This window comes from Corythoichthys intestinalis, chromosome 21, assembly GCF_030265065.1.
Source record: "Corythoichthys intestinalis isolate RoL2023-P3 chromosome 21, ASM3026506v1, whole genome shotgun sequence".
NCBI lineage: Eukaryota > Metazoa > Chordata > Actinopteri > Syngnathiformes > Syngnathidae > Corythoichthys > Corythoichthys intestinalis.
In genome coordinates, this window is record NC_080415.1 from 23,768,863 (window position 1) to 23,795,595 (window position 26,733).

The following is a 26,733-nucleotide window of genomic DNA, read 5'->3' on the forward strand; positions in this document are numbered from 1 at the left end:
TTTTTTTTCCTAATCGAGACTGTTTTACATCCATATCTGTAAAGAATTTGGGGCTTTAAGCATTTATTCACAAGAATTTTCACCAGAAAAGCTCTGTTCACATAAGGCGGCCGCTAGCTACATTCACTAACAGACAAGCATTGTACTTTGACATATTTACGTAAAATAAATGCTAACTGCACGTTTTTTTGCTTTTAACTAAGAATCGAGACTGTTTTACGTCCACATCTATAAAGAATTCAGGGATTTAAGCATTTATTCACAAGAATTTTCAACAGAAAAGCTCTGTTTACATAAGGCGGCTGCTAGCTACATTCACTAACAGACTAGCATTATTCTACGACATATTTATGTAAAATAAATGCTAACTGCACTTGTTTTTTTTTTTGCTTTCAACAAAGAATCAAGACTGTTTTATGTCCATATCTATAAAGAATTCAGGAATTTAAGCATTTATTCACAATTTTCACCAGAAAAGCTCTGTTTACATAAGGCGGCCGCTAGCTAGATTCACTAACAGACTAGCATTATACTACGACATATTTACGTAAAATAAATGCTAACTGCACTTTTTTTATTTTTTTGCTTTCAACAAAGAATCAAGACTGTTTTATGTCCATATCTATAAAGAATTCAGGCATTTAAGCATTTATTAACAAGAATGCTCACCAGAAAAGCTCTTTTCACATAGGACGGCCGCTAGCTACATTCACTAACAGACTAGCATTGTACTTCGACATATTTACGTAAAATAAATGCAACTGCACTTAACCAAGAATCGAGACTGTTTTACGTCCATATCTATAAAGAATTCAGGGATTTAAGCATTATTCCCAAGAATTTTCAACGGAAAAAACTCTTTGTTTACGTATGGCTAATTTCCTTACTGACTAGCCTCATAGTTCACAATATTTACGTTAGATAAATGCTACCTGCACAGTTTTTTTTTTTGCTTTTAATAAAGAATCGAGACTGTTTTACATCCATATCTATAAAGATTTCAGGAATTTAAGCATTTAATCACAGGAATTTTCACAGTTTTACGTCCATATCTATACAGATTTCAGAAATTTAAGCATTTATCACAATTTTCACCGGAAAAGCTCTGTTTACATAAGGCGACTGCTAGCTACATTTTAACCGACTAGCATTGTACTTCGACATATTTACGTAAAATAAATGATAACTGCCGTTTTTTTGCTTTTAACAAAGAATCAAGATTGTTTTACGTCCATATCTATAAAGACTCAGGGATTTAAGCATTTATTCACAAGAATTATGAATGAAAAAAGCTCTTTGTCTGTGATTCCGCTTGGTCAGCTTTGACGGCCTCACCAACAATGCAGGCCCCCTATTTTTCGGCCCCGCACCCCGTGTCCCGTCAATACATTATGAAGTCTATGGCCTAACGCACAGACTTGAACGTTACAGCTACTGGGGGCATGCCACCTATCACACGCAACCTTCTCCCTTTAAGGTTCTCATGCGGCTGTCACGTCTGCCTTTTCAAAGACCGCTCAGTCAGACAGATAAATTTTGGTACTCAGTCCACAAAATAGCCTTACCACATTATTAGGCGCACCGTCCATTTTGGAGATTTTTTTTACTTTTAAGTGCGCCTTATGGTCGTGAAAATACGGTATTGTTGTTTACAGCAATGTCCAACTCTGTCATGTTTTGTTTGCGTTCTCAGTTCCTTTTATTCATTCAGCATCTGATTGAGTCGGATGGGCGGGGCCATGCGACACACCTGTGACGCATTAGGAACGCTCAATATTTAAAGACGCCTGTCACCACCTGCAAGTGTCGGACTATTACTTGATTTTCTGCCTTGCTTACGGCTGGGTGTGCCGTCATTTTTGTGCTCTTTGTTATAATTTGTTGTACTTGCGTAATGTTTGGCGTGCTTCCTTGGTTGTACTTTTTATTAAATACAAACCTATTCGCTATTCCTGGTTTGAGTCTGTCGCCGTTTCATAACAAATTCATTTTGTTATTCATTTTCAAATTCAAAAATAATTTGACGTCTATCACTGTCAATGGCACAGAAACATGATCATTCTGTACCAGCCCTGCTGTTTCTCTGTTTTTTTGTACTTCGTGACCCACTCAGCAGTAGCACACTCGTGTTTTGATTTCGAAAAGACACAAAGGGCAGTGGCCTACAAACGCAATAGAACAGGTGAGGACGAAGCGGTGCGGGGGTCTCAGGGTAGATGTGGGGGGCCTGTTGTTGTTATGAAACATGAGACACACTAACCCTCCACCCCATCACGCAGACACAATCTCACTTAATAGCACGACCGACTGACCTGATTGACTGAAGTGGACTTACACAAGAAACATGTCACGGTGAAATCAATCACACTTGCACAGAACATCGAACAGGATGCGCGTAGGGAAAATTTGATAAAAATTGAATATAGAAGGAAGGATGTATGTGTTACTAGGATTCAAGGAAGGACATTGAGGAAAGAAGTAAGCAATAGAGTGACAAAGCTGTTCCGTCCTGTGAGTTCTGTAGAACTCTTGACATGAAGAAACAGTGACTACCTGCTGCCTGGCCCCTCCAGGGGGGCGCAGACGTTTGGTAATGAGGCACCATGGCAGCGGGCGGTCATTATCGCTAAGTGGCTAACTGCGGGCCCACCTGGGCTCATGTGGGTCAAAGCGGGAAATGTGCAGCCAATAGAAGCTCACAGATGAATTGGCCTCAGCAAACTACTCAACTTCATAAGAATGCTGGATGGATGAACTAGATTAATTATGACTTCCAAATGATGACTTAAAAGGTCTTCGTTGTAACAGAAGGGAAGAAATTGTGAACAGTCCTTTAGAGCAGTATTTCTCAAATAGCTCTCATTTTCAGAGCGTGCACAGTATTTTTGAACCAAAGAAGAGCACACAGTAAAGAGCACTAGAGATATGAAGAGCTAAGATGAGGAAATATGACAAAGCGTATGGAGCGTTTGGCTTTGATTTTTAATACAGACGAGGAAGGTTTGTTTACTGTGCTAAAAAAATGTTTGCAGCTGACAGCATGAAGCCAATTAAAGCAACACTAGGTAACTTTTCAAGCTTTTTAAAATATTTTCATAACATTTATGATGATATGTCGACTGACAGCTAGTTGAATGACAACTCTTTTATATCTTGAAGGGGTCTGAATTAGGGCTGTCCCAAATGACTAATTTTCGCCCGATTAGTCAGACGACTTTTTTTTTTTTTTTTTACTAATTTAGCAATGACATTTTTGTTGACGCTTATCAATTCACAAAAACATATTGGAACACGTAAATTATTTATTTAAGTACAAATGAACACGTAAATAACAATAATAAATCAAAAAATAAACAACGAGTTCAAATGCTGATTGAATTAACTAGTGCGAAACAATGGAATGTAAACAGATTCAGAACACTGACTTCACCTTTCCAACATGATTCAAAACAATTCTTAAAAAAACACCTAGCATTAATATTATAGTACTATATATAATAGTATTATAATAAATATAATAATTATTCATTGCCAATCAGATTTTTCATAAAGGGTGTCATTTTAAAGGTATTTTTAGTGTAGAATCTGAATTTTGAAGTATGTGGGATTAACTCCAGAAATCGCTATTTATATGAAGAACATGACATGCTTTTATTTTTAAATGTTCACCGGAAGTACGTTCGCTAAACCGCTAACTTCAGCTTTACGCTCCGCAACAAAAAAAACACTTTTTGTAATTGCATGTAGTGTCAGTAATAGATTTTTGTGGTCAATTTTTTCATTTGCAAATGCTGTTAACCAGCGATTTTTCATGTTTGAAGTGTCACCTTTTAACCGCAAGTTTGCTTTCACGAGACGACTGCCAATGTTTTATAGCAGGCTAAAGTAAGTTGCCTTTTCCCCATTCACCTCAGTGTAGCAGTGCTAACGTTATAGTGTTTAATATAGATGTGTTTTCTTATTTTGTATGTCTGAACTTTAATTCTACAGCGTGTTGATAAGAGAAAGGAACTGGAGTCTCATATGCCATCAGCACGCACGCACCAATGTATGCACGCACGCACGCACGCGGTGAAAATTACCGGCCTCATTTTTATTTGCCGTGCGATAAATGGACTCATTGCATATCGTGACAGGCTTAGCAACTTTAATAAAACTCTACAAATGTGCCGACTGCTTCACGGCAGGGCTCCCCAACTTTTTTTGCACCACGGACCGGTGTGATTTGAGTCTTTTTTTCACGGACCGGTGTTCTGTCAAATTTTGCACCCTTATAAAATTTTGCTTCCAAAGCTTTTCTGGCGGTGAAAAAAGCCCTCTTTCATATTCAGTTGGACTCTCAATGTTATTCAACGTTGCTAAAAAAAAAACTATTTACATCATAAACATACAAGTGCAACACGAAAATGGCTTAAATTAATGCTTAACGACACGTCGTTAAGTGACAGAGCTGCGTGCAGTTGTTGTGTGCCGCTAACATGGCAAACGTAAGTTAATGTTCCTTTCTTTAAAGAAAGTTTGCAGTGTGTACTTTGGAATTGCTGCATTCGCGGTCATTTTTAACGTTACGCGCATGCCAAATTTGTCAGAACACAGGCAATGTGCGGCAGAAAAATACAGCAAATATAAAATAACATTCAAGATTTTTCTGTTACAACTAAAACAATGTAAATAAAGTTATACTTTATTTTAAATTGATCTATATGACTTTTTTATCGACAAAATCTGTATGACTTTTTTTTATCGACAAATGATACTATTTACAGTGGCAGCAGAGACATTTATGTCTTCCTGGTGGGGGCATAACATAAAATAATTGAGAAGCACTACTTTAGAGGAACCTTAGGAAGGAGCTTGGAAGAACGAGGAAGGTACTATTGGAGGAACTTTAGCAGGTGGAGTCTTTAGAGGAGCCTAGGAAGGAACCTTAGTAGAACATTTAAGCAAAACATTTTGAGGAAGTTTAGGAGGAACCTTTGATTTTTTTTTTTTAATGCACCTCTGTTGGAACATGTGAAACAATTTTTGAAGGAACTTTTATAGAAACCTTTGGCAAAACAATTGAAGTACTACTTGGAGGCTCATTCCGAGTAACCTTTGTATGGACCTTTGGGGAAAACTACTGTAATTTTCGGAACATAAGCTGCTACTCTTTTCTTTTTATAGTTTATAGTTTATAGTGCAGTGCGGCTTATTTGTTGAAAGATTCATGATCTGTGCTAATTATTTATTCATCAACTGGTTAAGCATTCAGTAATGCCCATGATATTGTCATGTCATAACTATGACGGTCTTATAACAGTCTTATGACGCTGCTGTCAAATAAAGTGTTACCAAATACCATAACAAGCAATCAGTGAAACAACTTGAACAGTAACTGAATAAATAATTAGCACAGAACATGAATTTTGATTGTTATTTACATATGTAGCACTGCAATGCATGCTAGGAGGCATGCTGGACAGCAACAGAACGTGTTGACAGCAGGTGGCAGAAGAGGTTGACATGACGTTGGTGATGACCAAATTAAGCTTCTTGAAGCAATGAAGCTTTGAAGCCGATTGGTTCAAAGCTTCATGGTGGTTCACGGTGGTGCCGCTCACAAATAAATTGGTCCCGGTTAATATAGTAGATGTAAACATCCAATAATACAGTGAAGACAGCTGCAGGTTATAGTCCGGTGCGGCTTATCTGTGAACAGATGCTGTTTTCGTGTCACATTTTGTGGGTGGCGGCTTATCGTCAGGTGCGCCTTATAGTGCGAAAATTACGGTAAATGAACCTTAGCCAAAATTATAGAGATAAAAAAACATTGAACACTTTTAAAGATTAGAAGTAAAAATGTCGTTAAGACCTAGGAAAGAAGTCAATTTAGTAGAACTTAGGTAGTACCTGAAGCTTTTGGTTGGTCCAAGTCCTTCAAGCAGAAACTCCTGAACATTCTGAAGAAAAAAATAGTTTTCTGTGTTGTGGCCACTTTGCTAGGTAGGCCTACATAAGTTGCATTTCTCACCTCAACAAAAGCGAGCAATTTTGTGGTCGCCTTTTCGAAAGTTTTTTTTGCAGCGTCACACTTCCTCAGTTGGCATTCCAGCACGGCCGCTTTCTTCTTCAGCTGCTCGTTGTCCTCCTGTATTTAAATAAATTACATCTTTGGTGAGCATTAAATGCATCCGTCGCCTCCTCCTCAATGATGCAATTCACCTTACTCACCTGACTCACCTTATTGTCCATCAAAGTAGGCGGATTAATGGGTTTTGGGACTTTCTGAGTCTTCAGCTCGGCGATCTCGGCCTCCAGCAGGTGGACCACCTCCTCATAATCCATCTCCATCCCACGAGCTTGCTTCTGGGCCTCCTCAGCCAGCTGGATCTGCGCCCGCAAGGCTTGCGTCTCCTCGGCCGCCGCCTTCGCTTCCTGTTAAGCAGTGTTGTTTTCGTCAACGATGACAACAACGAAAATATTTCATCGACGGACAACTTTTTGATGAGGCTGATGATAACGAGCGAAACGTGTCTTGGCAGACTAAAACATAACGACGAAAACACAGTTTTTGTCTGACGAGATTGAGACAAAAATGCGCCGTAGTTTCCGTCAGATGTTCGTCATATGTGTAGTTAGCCTGCATTGTAGCAGTGTCCGGATGGGTCACTCTTGAGACAAGCTGCACCCTCCCAACTCACCACCGTCCTCTCCAGGCTCGCTTCTTTTGAAACACATACAGTAAGATATGTTTCTCATCTTGGCAAGAGAGAATATGCAATGTTGCTTAAACCTTTAAAGGTCTGTGTTGAGTTATCATCACACATTAAATGTAACTCGTAGTGTTAGCATAGCATTCACGTTTGCATTTGCGTTAGGCTAATGCTAATGGTGAGTGTGCGTGTGTTTTTACATACAGTTCGTGGCGTCCAGGTGGGTATCCTTTAGTGCTGCAACGATTAATCGATTTAACTCGAGTATTCGATTAGAAAAAAATATTCGAATTAAATTTTGTTGCTTCGAGTATTCGTTTAATTAAAGTTGCATTGTAATGGTTTATTTTGAAATTTTGCATTGTTTTATTGATTAGGGTGGATACATTGCCCTCTGGACTGCCTCAATTCACATGGCTGAATCCAACTGCTCCCTGTTAAGACCAAAGTAAGCTAAGTTTTTATTTGAGATGTTTTTTAATGCATTCATAATTTAGTTTATAGGTATATTCAACCGTTTTTGTGGGAATATGTGAAAAATTTGTTCAGAGCATGGTAAAACGAAAAACTTTAACATTTTACAGCACTTAAGCTAGCGAACTTTTTCTATGTAAGCTAGCCATTTTTTTTTTCTTGTACATAGAGCGTCATTAAAAAAAAAAAAAAAAAAATATCGTTTGAGGCTCAGCTCATGTATTTGAATTATTCAGGTTCCTTATCCGATTACTCAATTATTTGAACTAACTAGTCCATCAATTAATCGACTACTAAAATATTCGATAGCTGCAGCCCTAGTATCCTTAATTGAAAATAACATCTGTCCCCACTGAATATGTATTATCACCATTATAGACGTTACAATAAGTCATCGTCTGTTAATGTTCATTCAAAACGGTTGGAAACATTTATTTATTTATGTATTTTTTGGAGTAAAACTTGAATTCTGCAGATAAAAACATTCTGAGTAAACGGTGACTCAAACTAGACGGAATTAGTCTTGATTTTTCGTCAACAAAAACAAGACGAAGACAAACACATTTTGAAATTAAAAAATAATAAAAAGAAGTAGGCTAAAGTTGCAGAACAGCATTACCTGGGCCTTTCCAAAAGAAAGACCTAGGTAATGACTAATATATGACTAAGACTGATAAATACCGTATTGGCCCGAATATAAGTGTTTTTTGCATTGAAATAAAAAAAAAGGGGCCGTCTTATATTCGCGGTCTAGACATTATACCCAATCATGACGCTACATGGCGCCAGATATCATTGAAGCAATGTTCTGTCATGACAGATCTCAGCTACTCTCAAGTTTAACTAGTTTGCATTATTTTATTGCAATGTTTTTCCTTATTCAGATTTGTTTCAAGACCACCGTTACAGTTAGACTTCACTTTGATGGTAAATGCAGTTATTGCAATTTTGTTGTTTTATCACAATAGACCAGAAGCCATTCATTTACGAATGTGATTGCACTTTAGTTTACATATTTAAAAATTCAGATATTAAGATTTGAATGAGGCAAAAAAAACATGCTTTTTCTCTCAAATATATTGTTATCATCATTTGTTTCGGATGTACTGTCATTATTTTCTGTATAATAATTAATTTGGTGTTCAAAAAGTCTTTTTTTCAAACTTGAGTCTTGAAAAAGAGGGGGTTGTCTTATATTCAGGGCCGTCTTACATTTGGGCCAATACGGTATTATCGTCCAAAAGACTATGACCAAGACGAAAATTAAAAGGGCTGGCAAAAACAACTCCGCTGCCAGGAAGAAGCCCGGGACCAAAATTGTGATGCATTTATGACCTGTTGGACCTTTGTAACCTTTCACTAGTGCACAAGTGGTAAAGGTGTCGTGATCAATTGTTTTCTTAAAAACACGGCCAGAAAGACTAGTAGTTGTTAAAAGATAAATGTAAGTATGAGTTGTAATAATTTGACATTCAAACCCCTCTTAATGTTTTTGTTTTTATAAAGTTGAAAAATTAGTTTAACTATTAGGTCGCCATTGTTGTTGACGATGCTGCCAAGCTGCCACAGTGTCACTCTTAAGCTACATAAACATGTCGTCGGTTCTGCCCTTCCAATTTGAACCCAAGCGGAGAAGTGATGAGCAGGAAAGCACTGTTGTTATTTCACAAAACGAGCAGCAAAAGCAATTAAATGAAGGTCAAACTTAGGTTTCTCGTGCGACAGACGAGCGCGTTGACCACTCGACTATGCTTCCAAGTGACATTACAGCCCTGATTTTCCTTATGAAGCAATAGCAACCCACATGTGTTGTCTGTCTGTGAGGTAAAACCTGAAAGGGAAACACAACTGAAAAGAAATTGCTGCTGGCTTGACCATGGAATTAGAAATCGCGGCTCACTTTAGACAACAAGCACACAACAATAACATAAGGACTGAGTTAAAGGGTTTATTGAACACACAAAAAACACGTGATCTTTAAAAGGGAGACAAGAAAAGGGTCTGTGGGAGTAGGTCAGGATCAATAAAAAAAAGAAAACCGATGTGAGAGGCAGACAAATGAAAAAAACAAGGCAATGATGCAACTAGCAAAGAAGGGATATACAAACTGTTAAATGGCAGCAAGTCAATATCTCGGCAAGCCGCCTAGGATCGGTTTAAAGACACCATCGGTGAGCTGGAATTGGATGCAGGTACGACGTTGGGAACTCTTCACTTGCTAGCTAGCACAGCTATTCTCCCAGTCCAAACGCATCACACCCCAAGCGTGTATTGCATACGTAAAACATGGCGCCCTCCATAGGTCAAAACATGTATTAAATATTATAGATTTTTAAATCAATGACAATAATATATGTTTCTAATAACTTATTTTATAAAAGAGAACAATTGTGGCTTATTAGAGCCTACAAGTCTTCAAATACGAGGTTCCCTTTAAAAACAGAAGAATCAGGCCATTTGGAAACAAGTAAAAAAATATGACAAACATTTTTCATTAATGTAAGCATAAAAGTATAAAATTTCACTGTACTATTGCTGTTACAAGTTACATAAGAGAGAAGCACACCTGACACACTAAGACCAGGAAGAAAACACTGATGAAGCTGTGTAACTGGAGAAGAAAACAAAACAAAACAAAACAAAGACACACACACAAACTCCACCCATGCGCACACACTATTCACCCTTACTCTGACATGTCACATGTAGCACCGCACATGCATGTGTGCTGTCATATGTGGCTTAAAATTGTGTGTGTCTGATTATTATCGATAGGCCTCACGTGGAATTGGCACACTGAACATTAGTTGGTGGGGGTCAGGATTGGGTGTGTGTCCTCACTAGGCTTTTTACGACAACATAAATACACGTGCACACACGTGTGCGCACACACGCCACCTATGCCTACAAACAAACAATAGACAGGTTTACCAACCATGGAGAAGAAAGCTGTATTATGTTGCAAAAGTACCTGTATGCACCATGAAACATGTTTTTTTCCCCGGAACTTAAAGTGGAAGTTCCGAATTTTTAACATGAGGCTTAATCTTCGAGTTAGCGGGCGTTTAATCAGTCGGTGGAGTTGATTTGAACAAATTCCGTGCGTTTGTCAGTTATTTGTTAGTTTCAGGGCTCCGGACTGGCTAAGCTAGCGCGAGTCAATGGTGCCTTCTTAGCATACGAATGAAAAACAACATATGCACGCATGAGAATCACAGATGAACCATGCAATCAATAGTGGTGGTTATGTTTTCAGGATATAGTTATTAAAACTTACCATTACATGTCAATAATTGCAGTATGTAGCAGCTCTAAAGGGAACAGGCTGTCTAGGCAAGCAGGGCGGGGTGATATTAGATCGTTTTTTTCACCGCAGATTTTTTTTTTTTTTTGGGAACAAAATGGACTCCCGAGCAGACTAAGCACGTGTGGCCGAAGCACTCCTCTCTATTGTGGTCACATTACGCATCTAAAAAAATATAGTCCTGCAGAATGAAATGAATCATGGCTGTTTGGTGTGACATTGTTTTGGCCGCATGGGTATTTCGAACAATGATCAGCATTTTTGGATTTATTTGACCATATTAGATCTGCTATATATATATATATTTTTTTTTTATTAGCATGCTAAGTGGGCACCAGTAGCGTTGTTAGTGGCGGTTTAGGGGGGCTTCAACGATTAATCGATTAACTCGAGTATTAGATTAGAAAAAAAAGATTCGAATTAAATTTTGTGTATTCGAATATTCGTTTGATTATTGTGGCGTTGTAATGGTTTATTTTGAAAGTGTTTGCATTCAGTTTTATTGATTTGATACACTGCCCTCTAGTCTGCCTCATTTTACATTGGTGAATCCAGCTGTACCATGTTAAGACCAACATAAGCTAAGTTTTTGTTTGAGCAAATGTTTTTTTTAATGCATTCATAATTTAGTTTATGAGTATATTTAGCCGTTTTTTGTGGGACTATGTGTCTGAACCACACACAAAAAAAAAGAAAAAAAAAATTTTGCGTTTTATAGCATTTAAGCTAGCGGACTTTTGCTATGTAAGTTAGCCAATTGTTCTTTTGTTAAACATAGATCCTTATTTAATAATTTTTTAAATACCGTTTGAGGCTCAGCTCAGGTATTTTCATTTTTCATGTTTCTTATCCGAATACTCGATTATTCGACTACTAAAATAATCGATAGCTGCAGCCCTAATCTGTTTAAATCAATAATCATAAAACCTTTCATTATTAAATATGATCATAAATCTGTCAGTTTCTCCTTACTTCATAGAGTAAGGTAGAGAGCCCCTTCAGTGAGTCGCTATCCAATCTATTCCACTTGTTCAAATAGAGAATGCCCACATCTCTGAAAATCCAGTCCGCGTTTTCCCGATGACCTAGCTAGCAGTCGGTACTACCTTTTTATTTTTTCCGCTGGTGGTCTCTGCGCATGTCTTTTTCCTTTGTTTTTTGCGGTCAAAAGTTACATCACAGCTCTAAAATAACGCTGCGACTTAGCTGCGGCTCGCTACTTAGTCTGAAATGCATTGTGATGGTCCTAGTAGAATTAAGTGTGCACTCTTGTTAGCACTATCTTTGGGGTGACTTCCTTCTGGAGCATCAGCTGGATGGATTGAATGGATTGAACGTCCATCTCCATCAATGGCAGCCAATGAGCTCAATGAGTGCCTGATAAAGGGTTAGAGACGCTATTCTGCTTGAAGCCTCAACCATGTTTTACTGTTGTTCAGTAAAGAGCAGGAAAATGTAAAATCAAAATCCCCCCCCCCCCGGTGAATTAAGAGAGTCAATTCAGTCACAGTGTGTTATCTCAGATCAGCCCGCATGTTGTAATCACACCGCGTGGATGATGCCAGATCAAACGTGGGCCTATTTTGGAAAGGAAGTGTGCGTGCGTGTGCGTGTGTGTGTGTGAGAGAGAGCAACTGGTTGAGTAACTAATGGATCGCAGCGTGAGCAGTCTCCTCTCCAGCTGTGGCTTAGAGAGGGGCGAAGGGGGGGGGGGGGGGACTGTGGGTCTTGTCACTCTGTGTAATGAGTGAGCGCATCCACAACTGACATTACAAAAAAACATGGCCGTGAGAGAAGTGAGCATGTGGCTTTTGTGTAGACCCGGCAGCGGCGGCGTGTCAAATTCGTCTCAGGTTGTCGTAACTATGACAACCAACATGACTCGTAGTGTCGGTGACCTTCCCCTCTCTCTTTTTTCCTGGGCATCATGTGCTCCCTGACCTCTTAAACTTCAGTTCTTTCCTATCTACTTTCATGCATATTTAGCTTAAAGCTACTTTTTTTCTTTCCTTCCCACATTCGTAATTTACATATAAATCATTTTTATATATATTGATATACACTCACCGGCCACTTTATTAGGTACACCATCGTAGTAACGGGTTGGACCCCCTTTTGCCTTCAGAACTCCCTCAATTCTTCGTGGCATAGATTCAACAAGGTGCTGGAAGCATTCCTCAGAGTTTGGTCCATATTGACATGATGGCATCACACAGTTGGTGCAGATTTGTTGGCTGCACATCCATGATGTGTATCTCCCGTTCCACCACATCCCAAAGATGCTCTATTGGATTGAGATCTGGTGACTGTGGAGGCCATTTGAGTACAGTGAACTTATTGTCATGTTCAAGAAACCAGTCTGAGATGATTCCAGTTTTATGACATGGCGCATTAGCATGCTGAAAGTAGCCATCAGAAGTTCGGTACTTTGTGGTCATAAAGGGATGGACATGGTCAGCAACAATACTCAGGTAGGCTTTGGCGTTCCAACGATGCTCATATGGTATCAAGGGGCACAAAGAGTGCCAAGAAAATATTCCCCACACCATTATACCACCACCACCAGCCTGAAACGTTGATACAAGGCAGGATGGATCCATACTTTCATGTTGTTGACGCCAAATTCTGACCTTAACATCCGAATGTCACAGCAGAAATCGAGAGTCATCAGTCCAGGCAACGTTTTTCCAATCTTCTATTGTCAAATTTCGATGAACTTGTGCAAATTGTAGCCTCAGTTTCCTGTCCTTAGCTAAAAGGAGTGGCACACGGTGTGGTCTTCTGCTGCTGTACCCCATCTGCCTCAAAGTTAGATGTACTGTGTGTTCAGAAATGCTCTTCTGCCTACCTTGGTGGTAACGGGTGGTTATTTGAGTCACTGTTGCCTTTTTATCAGTTCGAACCAGTCTGGCCATTCTCCTCTGACCTCTGGCATCAGCAAGGCATTTCCGCCCACAGAACAGCCGCTCACTGGATATTTTTTTTATATATTTATTTTTTTCTTTTTCGGATCATTCTGTTGTGCGTGAAAATCCCAGTAGATCAGCAGTTTCTGAAATACTCAGATCAGCCCTTCAGGCACCAACAACCATGCCATGTTCAAAGTCACTCAAATCACCTTTCTTCCCCATACTCATGCTCGGTTTGAACTGCAGGAGATTGTCTTAAACCATGTCTACATGCCTAAATGCACAGAGTTGCCACCATGTGATTGGCTGATTAGAAATTAAGTGTTAACGAGCAGTTGGACAGGTGTACCTAATAAAGTGGCCGGTAAGTGTATATATACAGTGCTTGGCAAAAGTATTCGGCCCCCTTGAATCTTGCAACCTTTCGCCACATTTCAGGCTTCAAACATAAAGATATGAAATTTATTTTTTTTGTCAAGAATCAACAACAAGTGGGACACAATCGTGAAGTGGAACAACATTTATTGGATAATTTAAACTTTTTTAACAAATAAAAAACTGAAAAGTCGGGCGTGCAATATTATTTGGCCCCTTTACTTTCAGTGCAGCAAACTCACTCCAGAAGTTCAGTGAGGATCTCTGAATGATCCAATGTTGTCCTAAATGACCGATGATGATAAATAGAATCCATCTGTGTGTAATCAAGTCTCCGTATAAATGCACCTGCTCTGTGATAGTCTCAGGGTTCTGTTTAAAGTGCAGAGAGCATTATGAAAACCAAGGAACACACCAGGCAGGTCTGAGATACTGTTGTGGAGAAGTTTAAAGCCGGATTTGGATACAAAAAGATTTCCCAAGCTTTAAACATCTCAAGGAGCACTGTGCAAGCCATCATATTGAAATGGAAGGAGCATCAGACCACTGCAAATCTACCAAGACCCGGCCGTCCTTCCAAACTTTCTTCTCAAACAAGGAGAAAACTGATCAGAGATGCAGCCAAGAGGCTCATGATCACTCTGGATGAACTGCAGAGATCTACAGCTGAGGTGGGAGAGTCTGTCCATGGGACAACAATCAGTCAAGCCACCTGGGAGACACACCAAACATGTGGAAGAAGGTGCTCTGGTCAGATGAAACGAAACTTGAACTTTTTGGCCACAATGCAAAACGATACGTTTGGCGTAAAAGCAACACAGCTCATCACCCTGAACACACCATCCCCACTGTCAAACATGGTGGTGGAAGCATCATGGTTTGGGCCTGCTTTTCTTCAGCAGGGACAGGGAAGATGGTTAAAATTGACGGGAAGCTGTATGCAGCCAAATACAGGAACATTCTGGAAGAAAACCTGTTGGTATCCGCACAAGACCTGAGACTGGGACGGAGATTTATCTTCCAACAGGACAATGATCCAAAACATAAAGCCAAATCTACAATGGAATGGTTCAAAAATAAACGTATCCAGGTGTTAGAATGGCCAAGTCCAAGTCCAGACCTGAATCCAATCGAGAATCTGTGGAAAGAGCTGAAGACTGCTGTTCACAAACACTCTCCATCCAACCTCACTGAGCTCGAGCTGTTTTGCAAGGAAGAATGGGCAAGAATGTCAGTCTCTCAATGTGCAAAACTAATAGAAACATACCCCAAGCGACTTGCAGCTGTAATTGGAGCAAAAGGTGGCGCTACAAAGTATTAACGCAAGGGGGCCGAATAATATTGCACGCCCCACTTTTCAGTTTTTTATTTGTTAAAAAAGTTTAAATTATCCAATAAATTGTGTTCCACTTCACTATTGTGTCCCACTTGTTGTTGATTCTTGACAAAAAATTAAAATTTTATATCTTTATGTTTGAAGCCCGAAATGTGGCGAAAGGTTGCAAGGTTCAAGGGGGCCGAATACTTTTGCAAGGCACTGTATATATATATATATATATATATATATATATATATAGTGGGAAGAACAAGTATTTGATACACTGCTGATTTTGCTGGTTTTCCCACTTGCAAGCCATATAGAGGTCTGTAATTTGTATCATAAGTTCCCTTCAACTGTGAGGGACGGAATCTAATACAAAAATCCAGAAATCACATTGTGTAATTTTTAAATAATACATTTGTATTTAACTGCATGAAATAAGTATTTGATACATTACCAACTAGTAAGTATTTCGGCTCTTAGTTCTTTTTTAAGAACCCCTCCTGTTCTCCACTCATTACCGGAAGTAACTGCACCTGTTTGAACTTGTTACCTGTATAAAAGACACCTCTTCACATGCTCAAACAAACAAACAAACTCCAACCTCTCCACAATGGCCAAGACCAAAGAGCTGTGTAAGGACATCAAGGATAAAATAATAGACCTGCACAAGGCTGGGATGGGCTACAGGAAAATAAGCAAGCAGCTCGGTGAGAAGGTAACAACTGTTGGAGCGATTATTAGAAAATGGAAGAAGTTCAAGTTGACGGTCAATCTGCCTCGTTCTGGGGCTCCATGCAAGATCTCACCTCGTGGGGCATCACTAATCATGAGGAAGGTGAGGGATCAGCCCAGAACTACACGGCAGGACCTGGTCAATGACCTGAAGAGAGCTGGAACCACAGTCTCGCAGAAAACCATCGGAAACCCATTACGCCGTCATGGATTAAAATCCTACAGTGCACACAAGGTCCCGCTGCTGAAACCAGTGCATGTCCTTACACGTCTGAAGTTTGCCACTGACGATCTAGATGATCCAGAGGAGCAATGGGAGAAGGTCATGTGGCCGGATGAGACCAAAATTGAACTTTTTGGTCCAAACTCGGCTCGTCGTGTTTGGAGGAAAAAGAAGGATGAGTACAACCTCAAGAACACCATCCCAACCATGAAACATGGAGGAGAAAACATCATTTTTTGGGGCTGCTTCTCTGCCAAGGGTCCAGGACGACTGCACCGTACTGAGGGGAGGATGGATGGGGCTATGTATCGCCAGATCTTGGCTGACAACCTCCTTCCTTCAGTGAGAGCCCTGAAGATGGGTCGTGGCTGGGCTTTCCAGCATGACAACGACCCAAACCACACAGCCAAGGCAACTAAAGAGTGGCTCTGTCAGAAGCATCTTAAGGTCCTGGAGTGGCCTAGCCAGTCACCAGATCTGAACCCGAAAGAAAATCTATGGAGGGAGCTGAAAGTACGTGTTGCCCAGCAGCAGCCCCGAAACCTGAAGGCTCTGGAGAAGATCTGCATGGAGGAGTGGGCCAAAATCCCTGCTGCAGTGTGTGTGTAACCCACATGAGCAAAAGTGCACAATAAAAAAAAAAAAAAATGTGTACGTAATTGTATCAAATTTTGCTAAATATATTATTTCACATTTAATTAGAATTTATTTTTTAATCAACGTAATGATAAATAAATAAAACGATTGCAAGCAATAATTCAGCCTATTAGTTGCTCATATGGCAGGAAGTCCCGCCCTCGTATGTTTCAGTTGGTAGCACGATAGGTTGCAGAACACAATTGAGCGGCAACGCACTGAACGCAGACAGACGCAGAACTGCCTAACTGGCGAGTGAACACACAACCTGGAAAGGTTATCTACAGAAAAGAAAAATGTGAGTTTAAGTTAATATATTGTTACAATTTATGATAAACTAGGTACTATTCTCTCTACGAACGAGTTTGCTGTGCTCTGTATTTTGTTTTACTCGCCGCTAGCGTTAGCAAAAAGTCCGCGCTAACGTTAGCATAGCGTGCTAACGTGCTACGTTGCCATTTTATCTATAGAGCAAGACCAACGCGTGGAGCGACAAAACGCGGCCCAACTGTGTTCAAAACACGGTGTGAGAGATCGGTGAGCATGTAGTGAAGCTCCTATGTTCACAGCAGTAATGTGTTTTTTTGGGGGGGGAGAAAAAAAAAAAGAGTGCTATATTGTTATGTGTATGTTACATGTAGGTTTCACCACCTCATTGAGTTAATGGAAGGTTTGAGGTTTCCTTAATTTTTACTCAAAGGAGACCATTTAAAACAAGAAAGAATTGTTAAGCTGTTTAAAATTGTTAATTGTTTAAATATATATACTACATACTTTCTGTCAATTTCAATTATTTTATGTGCAATGTGAATTTAGTTGAAAATGAAAAATAGATGTATCTCATCATTGAGCTACAGATTTGAATTGAAACTCATAATTGCTCTGACACTGTCCATTGACAGGTCAGGTTTTTTTTTCCCTTAGACCTTGTTTCAACTGGTCTTTGTGTCAGATTGGATATTGGACCAACTGTTCTGGATTTTGATGGCGAGCTAACCACTTGGATCTAGATTGAGATAACCTGGATACCTCTTTGCTGCATTCTCTTGGTGTGGTAGGACAAAAAACAAACAAACTTGGAGCTAATACCTCACCATTCAGCATTTCACTGTGCCTTACATCGACAGGACTTTGACTTTTTTTTTTTATGGACTTCTTTTGATTAACATCCCGGGAACTGTGAACTGAATATCTTTTTGTTAGGACAATTTTGACTGAACAATTGCACATGTGTAATTTTGCATAAGGATTGGAAACAATTTCCCATGCTGAAGAAAAAAAGGTATTTGAAGTTTGATTTTGCCACTATTTTTGGTGCAATAGATTGAAAATCAGAAATTCCAGTTAGACTGAAAGGTAATTCCTAAACATTCTAATTTGGAAGGGTGCACCTAAACCAACCCAAAATTGAAAATATTGAATTAATTATTGGCCAAATATAGGTTATAAATGTGTATATGTGTTAAATGTGGGTTTTTTGTTGTTTTTGTATATGTATAAAGTTTGTGTTTTTTTTTCTTCACTAAAGCTGGCAATATAAAACTCTCTTGTAGTCTGTCTCAACTTAATCACTCCACTAAGCTCGAGTAGACGAACCGAGTTGTCCACAGTTATTTTATAATTTGGTACAAAAACAAAAGCCTGTGTTACATGTGCAAACCTTGTTAAGGACTAGAGGAAACGTTTGGTATCTGTAATAGCAGACAAAGGTTTCTGTACCAAATATTAAGTTTGATTTTTGTGATGTATCAAATACTTATTTCATGGAATTAAATGCAAATTTATTATTTAAAAATCATACAATGTGATTTTCTGTTTTTTTGTATTAGATTCCGTCCCTCACAGTTGAAGAGAACTTATTTTACAAATTACAGACCTCTACATGCTTTGCAAGTGGGAAAACCAGCAAAATCGGCAGTGTATCAAATACTTGTTCTCCCCACTTTGTGGTCAAAAGTTTACATACACTTGTGAAGTAGTGTTGTATCGGTCGCGAACGATTCGTTCTTTTTGAACGAATTGTTTTGGTGAACGAGACCGAACTAATCATCATCTGCACTGATTCGTTCTATGAAGGTGGTGCTTGTTCGCTGTGTGGGAGGGCGTTGAGCAAGCGGCAGCGTCTTCTGACATCGCACACGACCAATCAGACGCCAGCCTCATCGCGGGCAGGAGAGGGAGCGGAAACAGAATCAGGGCGTTTGTCACTCACGTCCACGTGTGGCCAATAAGCAGCCAGCGTGCAGGCAGGGGGGCAAGACTGAGTTTTGTCACTTCCCGTTCAGTGACTCGGTCCTCCGGTTCCTGACCTAGCTTGCTGCTAACTTGATTTTCCAGTAATGACTGCGGTGAACGAATCAGAAAATGAAAGGAAATGACTTTGTCACATATTTGTTAACGTGGAGCCTATCAAATGCTGCTCAAACAGACAAAAACACCACACAAATCTAGCGAGCATTGTTTAGAGTAGTACTTTTCTCAACAAACTCGTGACTGCCTATGACGACATACTATCAAATTTACAGTAATTTAAAACACGGGTAGCTACGAGGCAAGCAAAAGCTGAGCTGCGGTCGCGTGACGGCAGTGAAGCGGGCAGAGAACTGTCACTATATGGAGGCTTCATGGCAGCGATATTTACCTCATATGTGCACAGAAAAAAATATTTAGTATGATCACCATGATACTGATTTGCAATGAAACTGTATATACATGTCAATTTTTTCCCGAGTGTTTTATTATTTTTTTCGTGTCAGCGTGTCGGGTGTTGGTTGGTTTGACAAATTATGTCAATCCGTACATCATGTGCTACTCAAGCGCCCAAAACAACGCACGCAGACACGGGAGATGTCGCAATATGTCTACATTTTTCTTAACAGACTAATGAGAGTAGAAAGGCGACATCGTAAAGAGCTAACAATTATTTCTCGTCAGCATTTGACGATCTGAGATGCGGGGACGACAGGGGAGCTGACCGGATTATTTTATTTATTAATACCAGTGCAAAAAAACAATATGATCACCATAATACTGATTTGCAATGAAACTGTATATACATGTAATTTTTTTCCGAGTGTTTTTTTTTCTTTTTCGTGTCAGGTGTTGGTTGGTTTGACAAATTATGTCAATCCGTCCATCATGTGCTACTCAAGCGCCCAAAAACAAAGCACGCGGACACGGGAGATGTCGCAATATGTCTACATTTTTCTTAACAGACTAATGAGAGTAGAAAGGCGACATCGTAAAGAGCTAACAATTATTTCTCGTCAGCATTTGACGATCTGAGATGCGGGGACGACAGGGGAGCTGACCGGATTATTTTATTTATTAATACCAGTGCAAAAATTCAACACGATCATCTTAATACTAAAAAACAAAAATACAACAGAGCGAGATGTAAATATGATGTGTTGGTCGTTCCATATTCAGAAATTAAACTTTCGATGTATTTTTATTTTCGTGACAGCAAACATGCTGTATATGTGATTGTATGTGTGATCACGAACCTGCTGAAGAAAGTCCGTGCACCCCCGCCCCCTACTCCCCTCACAAAAGGAAAATGTTTAACCGTGTCCTAAATCGAAATGCAAGCACGAGCCATGACTTTGAGCCCATAGAACTAGGACAGACGACGCGGAAGTTCTCCCTCGCTTTTGCAGCAGCAGGAGGGAGACGAGGCTGTCTGTGAAAGCAGAATGATACCGCCTGTCACTCATTTCTGAAACTACGACGAGTGGTCAATGTGGAAGAGAGGGAGGGACCAAGCAATGTCACTTCCCGTTCAGTTATACTGCGAAGCTGTCTTTGGTGATTCGTTCGGCAACGTCACTTCCCGTTCAGTAACCGAACGATTCGTTTGGGCGGGGAGGGAGATGAGGGGGGCGAACGATTCGTTGAACGATTTGTTTGAACGAATCTTTTTACTGAACGAACCGGAATGGATTCGTTTACTCAAGTGAACGACAAATCTCGTCACTATTGTGAAGAACATAATGTCTTTGCTCTCTTGAGTTTCCAGTTATTTCTACAACTCTGATTTTTCTCTGATAGAGTGATTGGAACAGATACTTCTTTGTCACAAAAAACATTCATGAAGTTTGGTTCTTTTATGACTTTATTATGGGTGAACAGAAAAAAGTGATCAAATCTGCTGGGTCAAAAATATACATACAGCAGCGCTAATATTTGGTAACATGTCCCTTGGCCATTTTCACTTCAATTAGGCACTTTTGGTAGCCATCCACAAGCTTCTGGTTGAATCTTTGACCACTCCTCGACAGAATTGGTGCAGTTCAGTTAAATTTGATGACTTTCTGATATGGACTTGTTTCTTCAGCATTTTCCACAAGTTCTCAATGGGGTTTAAGTCAGGACTTTGGGAAGGCCATTCGAAAACCTTAATTCTAGCCTGATTTAGCCATTCCATTACCACATTTGATGTATGTTTGGGGTCATTGTCCTGTTGGTACACCCAACTGCGCCCAAGACCCAATCTTCGGGCTGATGACGTTAGGTAATCTTGAAGAATTTGAAGGTAATCCTCCTTCTTCATTATCCCATTTACTCTCTGTAAAGCACCAGTTCCATTGGCAGCAAAACAGTCCCACAGCATAATACTACCACCACCGTGCTTGACGGTAGGCATGGTGTACTTGGGGTTAAAGGCCTCACCTTTTCTCCTCCAAACATATTTCTGGGCATTGTGGCAAAACAGCTCGATTTTTGTTTCGTCTGACCACAGAATTTTCCTCCAGAAAGTCTTATCTTTGTCCATGTGATCAGCAGCAAACTTCAGTCAAGGCTTAAGGTGCCGCTTTTGGCGCAAGGGCTTCCTTCTTGCACGGCAGCCTCTCAGTCCATAGAGATGCAAAACACGCTTGACTGTGGACACTGACACCTGTGTTCCAGCAGCTTCTAATTCTTGGCAGATTTGCTTTTTGGTGATTCTCGGTTAAATATTCACCCTCCTGACCAATTTTCTCTCAGCAGCAGGTGATAGCTTGCGTTTTCTTCCTGATCGTGGCAGTGACAAAACAGTGCCATGCACTTTATACTTACAAACTATTGTTTGCACTGTTGCTCTTGGCTCCAAGTGACTTTTCTGACTTGTTCAAGTCAACGATTCGCTTTTTCAGATCCATGTATGTATATTTTTGACCCAGCAGATTTCATCACTTTTTCTGTTAACCCATAATAAAGTCATAAAAGAACCAAACTTCATGAATGTTTTTTGTGACAAAGAAGTATCTGTTCCAATCACTCTATCGGAGAAGAATCAGAGTTGTAGAAATAACTGGAAACTCAAGAGAGCCATGACATTATGTTCTTCACAAGTGTATGTGAACTTTTGACCACGACTGTGTGTATGTATGTATGTATATACAGTGGTACCTCTACATACGAATTTAATTCGTTCCAGGACCTTGTTTGTAAGTCGAAATGGTCGTATGTCGAGCAGGATTTTCCCATAGGAATACATTATAATTCCATTAATTCGTTCCAAAGCCTAAAAACATACACTAAATTCTTAATAAATACTGCTGGCACTGTTACAAATGGCAATTAAACATAGAAAAACAAATAAGTTATAAATAAATAAGTCAGAATAATATAATAATAAGAAGAAGAATTAATAATTATTCCTGTAAATAATGTAACGAATTGGATTCTAATATGGCGGACACTTTTTACTGTCCCTGAACGCACCGCGAAGCTGACGTCACAGTGAGATAGGTCGGTGCGGTAGAGATAATACTTTCGTTTTCTTGAGAGCAGTCAACTGCTTAAGACAATGGGCGTTTTGTGTTGGATAAGTTCTTAAATAAATGATAAAAACGTGACGAAGCTGGCGATTTCCTTGGCAATGTTACCACAATAATAATTGTCACCTTAACTTATAAATAGTGGCGAACGGTGGTCGGAAGAGGACCATGGAGCTGTATTGTTGAGCCAGTTCAGGGACGCGCACCCCAAGCTCATATTTTTCTATAACTTGCATCTTCATTTCAAAGGTAAGCATCACTTTTTTCCTTGTTTCTCCAACTGTATCAACTTTTTTTGAAAACTGTGTTGATTTCTCACACAAGAAAATCCACCGTGTGTTCGTTTGCAGTGCTGTCATGTCGTCGTATTTCGAGCAACTCGTCGGATGTAGAAACGAATGGCGGCTCAAATTTTACGTCGGATGTCGAAAAGATCGTGTGTCGAAGTGATCGTATGTAGAGGTACCACTGTATATATATATATATATATATATATATGTATATATATATATATTTATATATATATATTAGGGCTGTCAAAATTATCGCGTTAACGCGCGGTAATTAATTTTTTGAATTAATCACGTTAAAATATTTGACGCAATTAACGCACATGTCCCGCTCAGACAGTATTCTGCCTTTTGGTAAGTTTTACAGCAAGGCTTTTTGTGCTGTCTAACAGCGAACTCTTGTGGTCGCTATGCGACATGGTTTATTGTCTTCTTGCCAATTCAATATGGCTGTACGACGTCTCGGGCTGACGCCTACGTTGTAATATTGTGCTTATATGATACTTGGACAAGATTTGTCCGTAAGTATGGTTGTTGTAAAGAAATTTGTAAACAAATGTTATATTTTTTGTATGAGACGCTTTTTGTTTATGTTTAGTGAACCTGTATAGCATGCTAAGCTAACGTTGTTGCTAATGCAATGCTTGTGTACTTTTTTTTGGTAGTTTTACGACGGTCTAAAGAGGACAATGGTTTGAGGCCATTTTATTAATAAATCAGATGAAAAAGGAAGAAGTCTGATTATTAAGGCGTCGTTCACTAGCTGTCTAGCTTTGGAAAATGTAGACGCTTCGGAGTGAGGACAGCATAGACAGATTTAAATGACAGTAGAATGAAATGCCCACTACAGTCCTTATGTACCGTATGTTGAATATATGTATCCATCTTGTGTCTTATCTTTCCATTCCAACAATTTATTATACAGAATATATATGTATAATTTACAGAAAAATATGGCGTATTTTATAGATGGTTTGAATTGCGATTAATTGCGATTAATTACGATTAATTAATTTTTAAGCTGTAATTAACTCGATTAAAAATTGTAATCGTTTGACAGCCCTAATATATATATATATATATATTTAAAATCAAGTGCTGGTTGTACAAATTGATCGGTTTATGCAACACGAGCAAGACGCGTGGGAACGAGCGAGGCATAGAGGATTGAGCTGTGAATCACAACAACGAAAGAAAAACAAAACAAAGCAGGAAGCATTTTTGCTTTTGTGATTTTTCTTCACTCTTTGAATGGAGGCTGCTCAATCCTCCCACACCTGCCAGCCAGGACCACTTTGGCTGCTTTATACATAGAAAAAAAAGTGAAGCTGAAGAGTGGAGGAGCGCCCACATCCACCTGATGAGCTATTTTAAACACCCCTGGCCCACATGCTCTCTCACCCACGCTCTGCAAGTCAAGTAAATGCACCAAAAGATGGCATGGTGCAACGGAGTATCTGAAGCACACATCACAAAGTTCCAAAACACACCTCTAAGGTGCGGCGTGTTTTTATTCCAACCTGTCTCATATTGTCCATCTCTTGCTCCATCTGTTGCTGAACTCTGTGAGACTCCAACAGTTGATCCTGAATATCAATGCCAAACATGAAATTAGTAGTCATGTGACTCAACAGACCCAAATACGTATAAAATAAAGGTGGAATTTGAAATGTTAGTTTCACCTGTAACCTCTTGAGCTCCCTTAGAGCCTCCAGGTTCTCCTTCCTCAGTCGCTCCATCTCGTCGATGTCGTCCCAATCACACGTTGACTACCACACACAGAAACACAAATTACAGTTGGTTTATGTTGTCATGGCATATGAGTAAAACAAATGTTTGATCACTAAAGCTTCTATTAGAGTCCTAAAATTCTTGTTGTATTTACTGCAGTACCGAGCTGCAGTACAAAATTAATTGGTTTGGAAGTAGTTTCGTAACTTGAAAATTCTGTGAGACGCGTTTTCTATGTAAATGCCCTAATCCGTTCCACAAGTCCACAAAAATTCAGACATAAATCTTTTATCATGCACAAAAATGAATTAAAACATGTAACAAATACTTGTCACAATTAGATTATTGCACAATAAACATAAAATCAGAGTTTTGCATAATGTTAAAAAAAAAAACAATATACTGTAGTAAGGAATAAAAGTCAATATACTAGGGGTGTAACGGTACACAAAAATCTCGGTTCGGCACGTACCTCGGTTTTGAGGTCACGGTTCGGTTCATTTTCGGTTCAGTAAGAAAACAAAATGCAAAATATAAATGTGCTAGTTTATTACACACCTTTGTGCTTTCAACAATAGGAACATTAGCCAATAAAAAGGTAGAATTCTCAAAAAGTAGCTGGTATTTAAAGATAATCCAACAACAATTTGCCTTTCAGACCCCGCGTATTGGTCAGCTTTCTTTCTGAAAGAAAGAAGAAAAAAAGAAGTCCTGTGCTAAAGATAAAATCAATCCCAATGACAAAGATTTTAACATGTATTTTACAGATGAAATGCCACAATTAATCATTTTTTCCCCTTATGAACGGTTTTCAAAAGCTTTTTTTGGTGGATTTTCTCAAGTTAAAGTGCCACACAGAAATTAATACATTTAATTGTGTAAGCATGATCTGTTTATTATTCTTATTATTTAGTTACAGGTGTTCTAGCTCATTTCAATTTATTTTATTTAAATGGGCTATTATTTATTTTATTATGTGTTTATATTTTACAAATGTAATGTAATATTCATTTATATTGTATATTTTATGTTGTATAACTTTAGTTCCTATGTGAATATTATTAGACCTTCTTGTTTTGTTTTGGTAGGAGGGTTTTGTATTGAACACGGGGCCGTCTTGGTTATTATTATAGCAGAGAAGACAGCAGTAAATCAACAAAGACAAGTCAACTGTGCCCCTATCTACCACTCAAGAGATCTGATGGACTCAAAAAGTGGGTTAGGATTGCATATTAGTTTGAAAATCGACCGGATCCACCGTGTTTTTACACGAGTGACTTCCGATCTGCCCGTTCCTAGCTACCAGTAGTAGTATTGACGCAGGAGGGTCGCGTCTCGCGTCAAATAATAAACTCTGCCGTTCTTTTCGCGTGTTTTGTGTTGAGCCGCTTCTGGGATGCGTCTAACACGCGGCCGCACTGGTGTGCATTGGCTGATTGACTTTAACGCCCGCGTTTCACTGCGTTCTCGCGGTGGCCACGTTGTCGCGCCGTTGATGTTTCTGGGTTATACTGTCCTACCGTGTTGGTCCTCATTATAGTAGAGAAGACCGAGTAAATATAATCTATCCAAAGAAATTGTAAGCCGATCGACTCACAGCCTCGGGTTACATTACGTCAGAAACTCGTTCGGTACACCTCAGTTCCGAACCGAGCACCACGTACCGAAACAGTTCAATACAAATACATGTACTATTATACCCTCATAGCATACTCATGTAAAGGTGTCGGAACATGAGGGGCGAATGAAGAAGACGTGGGGATACACACATACACATACAGCAGAAGTCCCTCTTAGCTAATTGGATGCCAGGAATGCTCGGCAATAGCCAATGGCAGAGCAGCTATAATTATGTTACGTTCAGTAAACTTTGCAAGCTGCCAGTAGCAGTCATACTGTATTCTTGCCTTTTGTATCCTGAAATGTCTTTCGTAACAAGAGGCAATATTTTGTGTGTCTTAACCTGAAAATTCTGTACGTAGAGATGTTCGTAAATAGAGTTACCACTGTATTTTGTTTATTTTCACATATATATTTGCAGGTTTAAGCTTTTTTTTTTTTTTTTTATGCTTTTAATTGTACTTTGGGAAAATTTAAATTGTAGTCCACTGCATTTCTATCATGTATACTCTGATTTATAGATTGTTCCAACACTATTGAATTATCTGCTAAATTGAGTACAGGTATAGAGTAGTAATTGGCAACGAATGTGTTACATTTGATGGCTAGTGGAAAAGTAAGCGACCGTTTTCAGAAATGTTTCCATCCACTAAGTAGG

At 39.3% G+C, this 26,733-nt stretch overlaps 1 protein-coding gene across 5 annotated transcripts in view; it reads right to left on the reverse strand.

Annotated features, from left to right (window-relative positions):
• The window catches only part of stxbp4 (syntaxin binding protein 4), a 68,541-nt gene that overhangs the window by 16,346 nt on the left and 25,462 nt on the right, over positions 1–26,733 (reverse strand). For 4 of the 5 annotated variants that reach the window (XM_057826361.1, XM_057826365.1, XM_057826363.1 and 1 more), the window contains exons 16-20: positions 24,407–24,493; positions 24,245–24,310; positions 6,214–6,417; positions 6,014–6,130; positions 5,893–5,942 (exon numbers count right to left, since the gene is read on the reverse strand). In XM_057826361.1, the coding sequence (XP_057682344.1) occupies positions 5,893–5,942; positions 6,014–6,130; positions 6,214–6,417; positions 24,245–24,310; positions 24,407–24,493 (524 nt within the window). The remainder of the gene's footprint in view (positions 1–5,892; positions 5,943–6,013; positions 6,131–6,213; positions 6,418–24,244; positions 24,311–24,406; positions 24,494–26,733) is intronic. The other variant, XM_057826362.1, reaches the window with a different exon arrangement.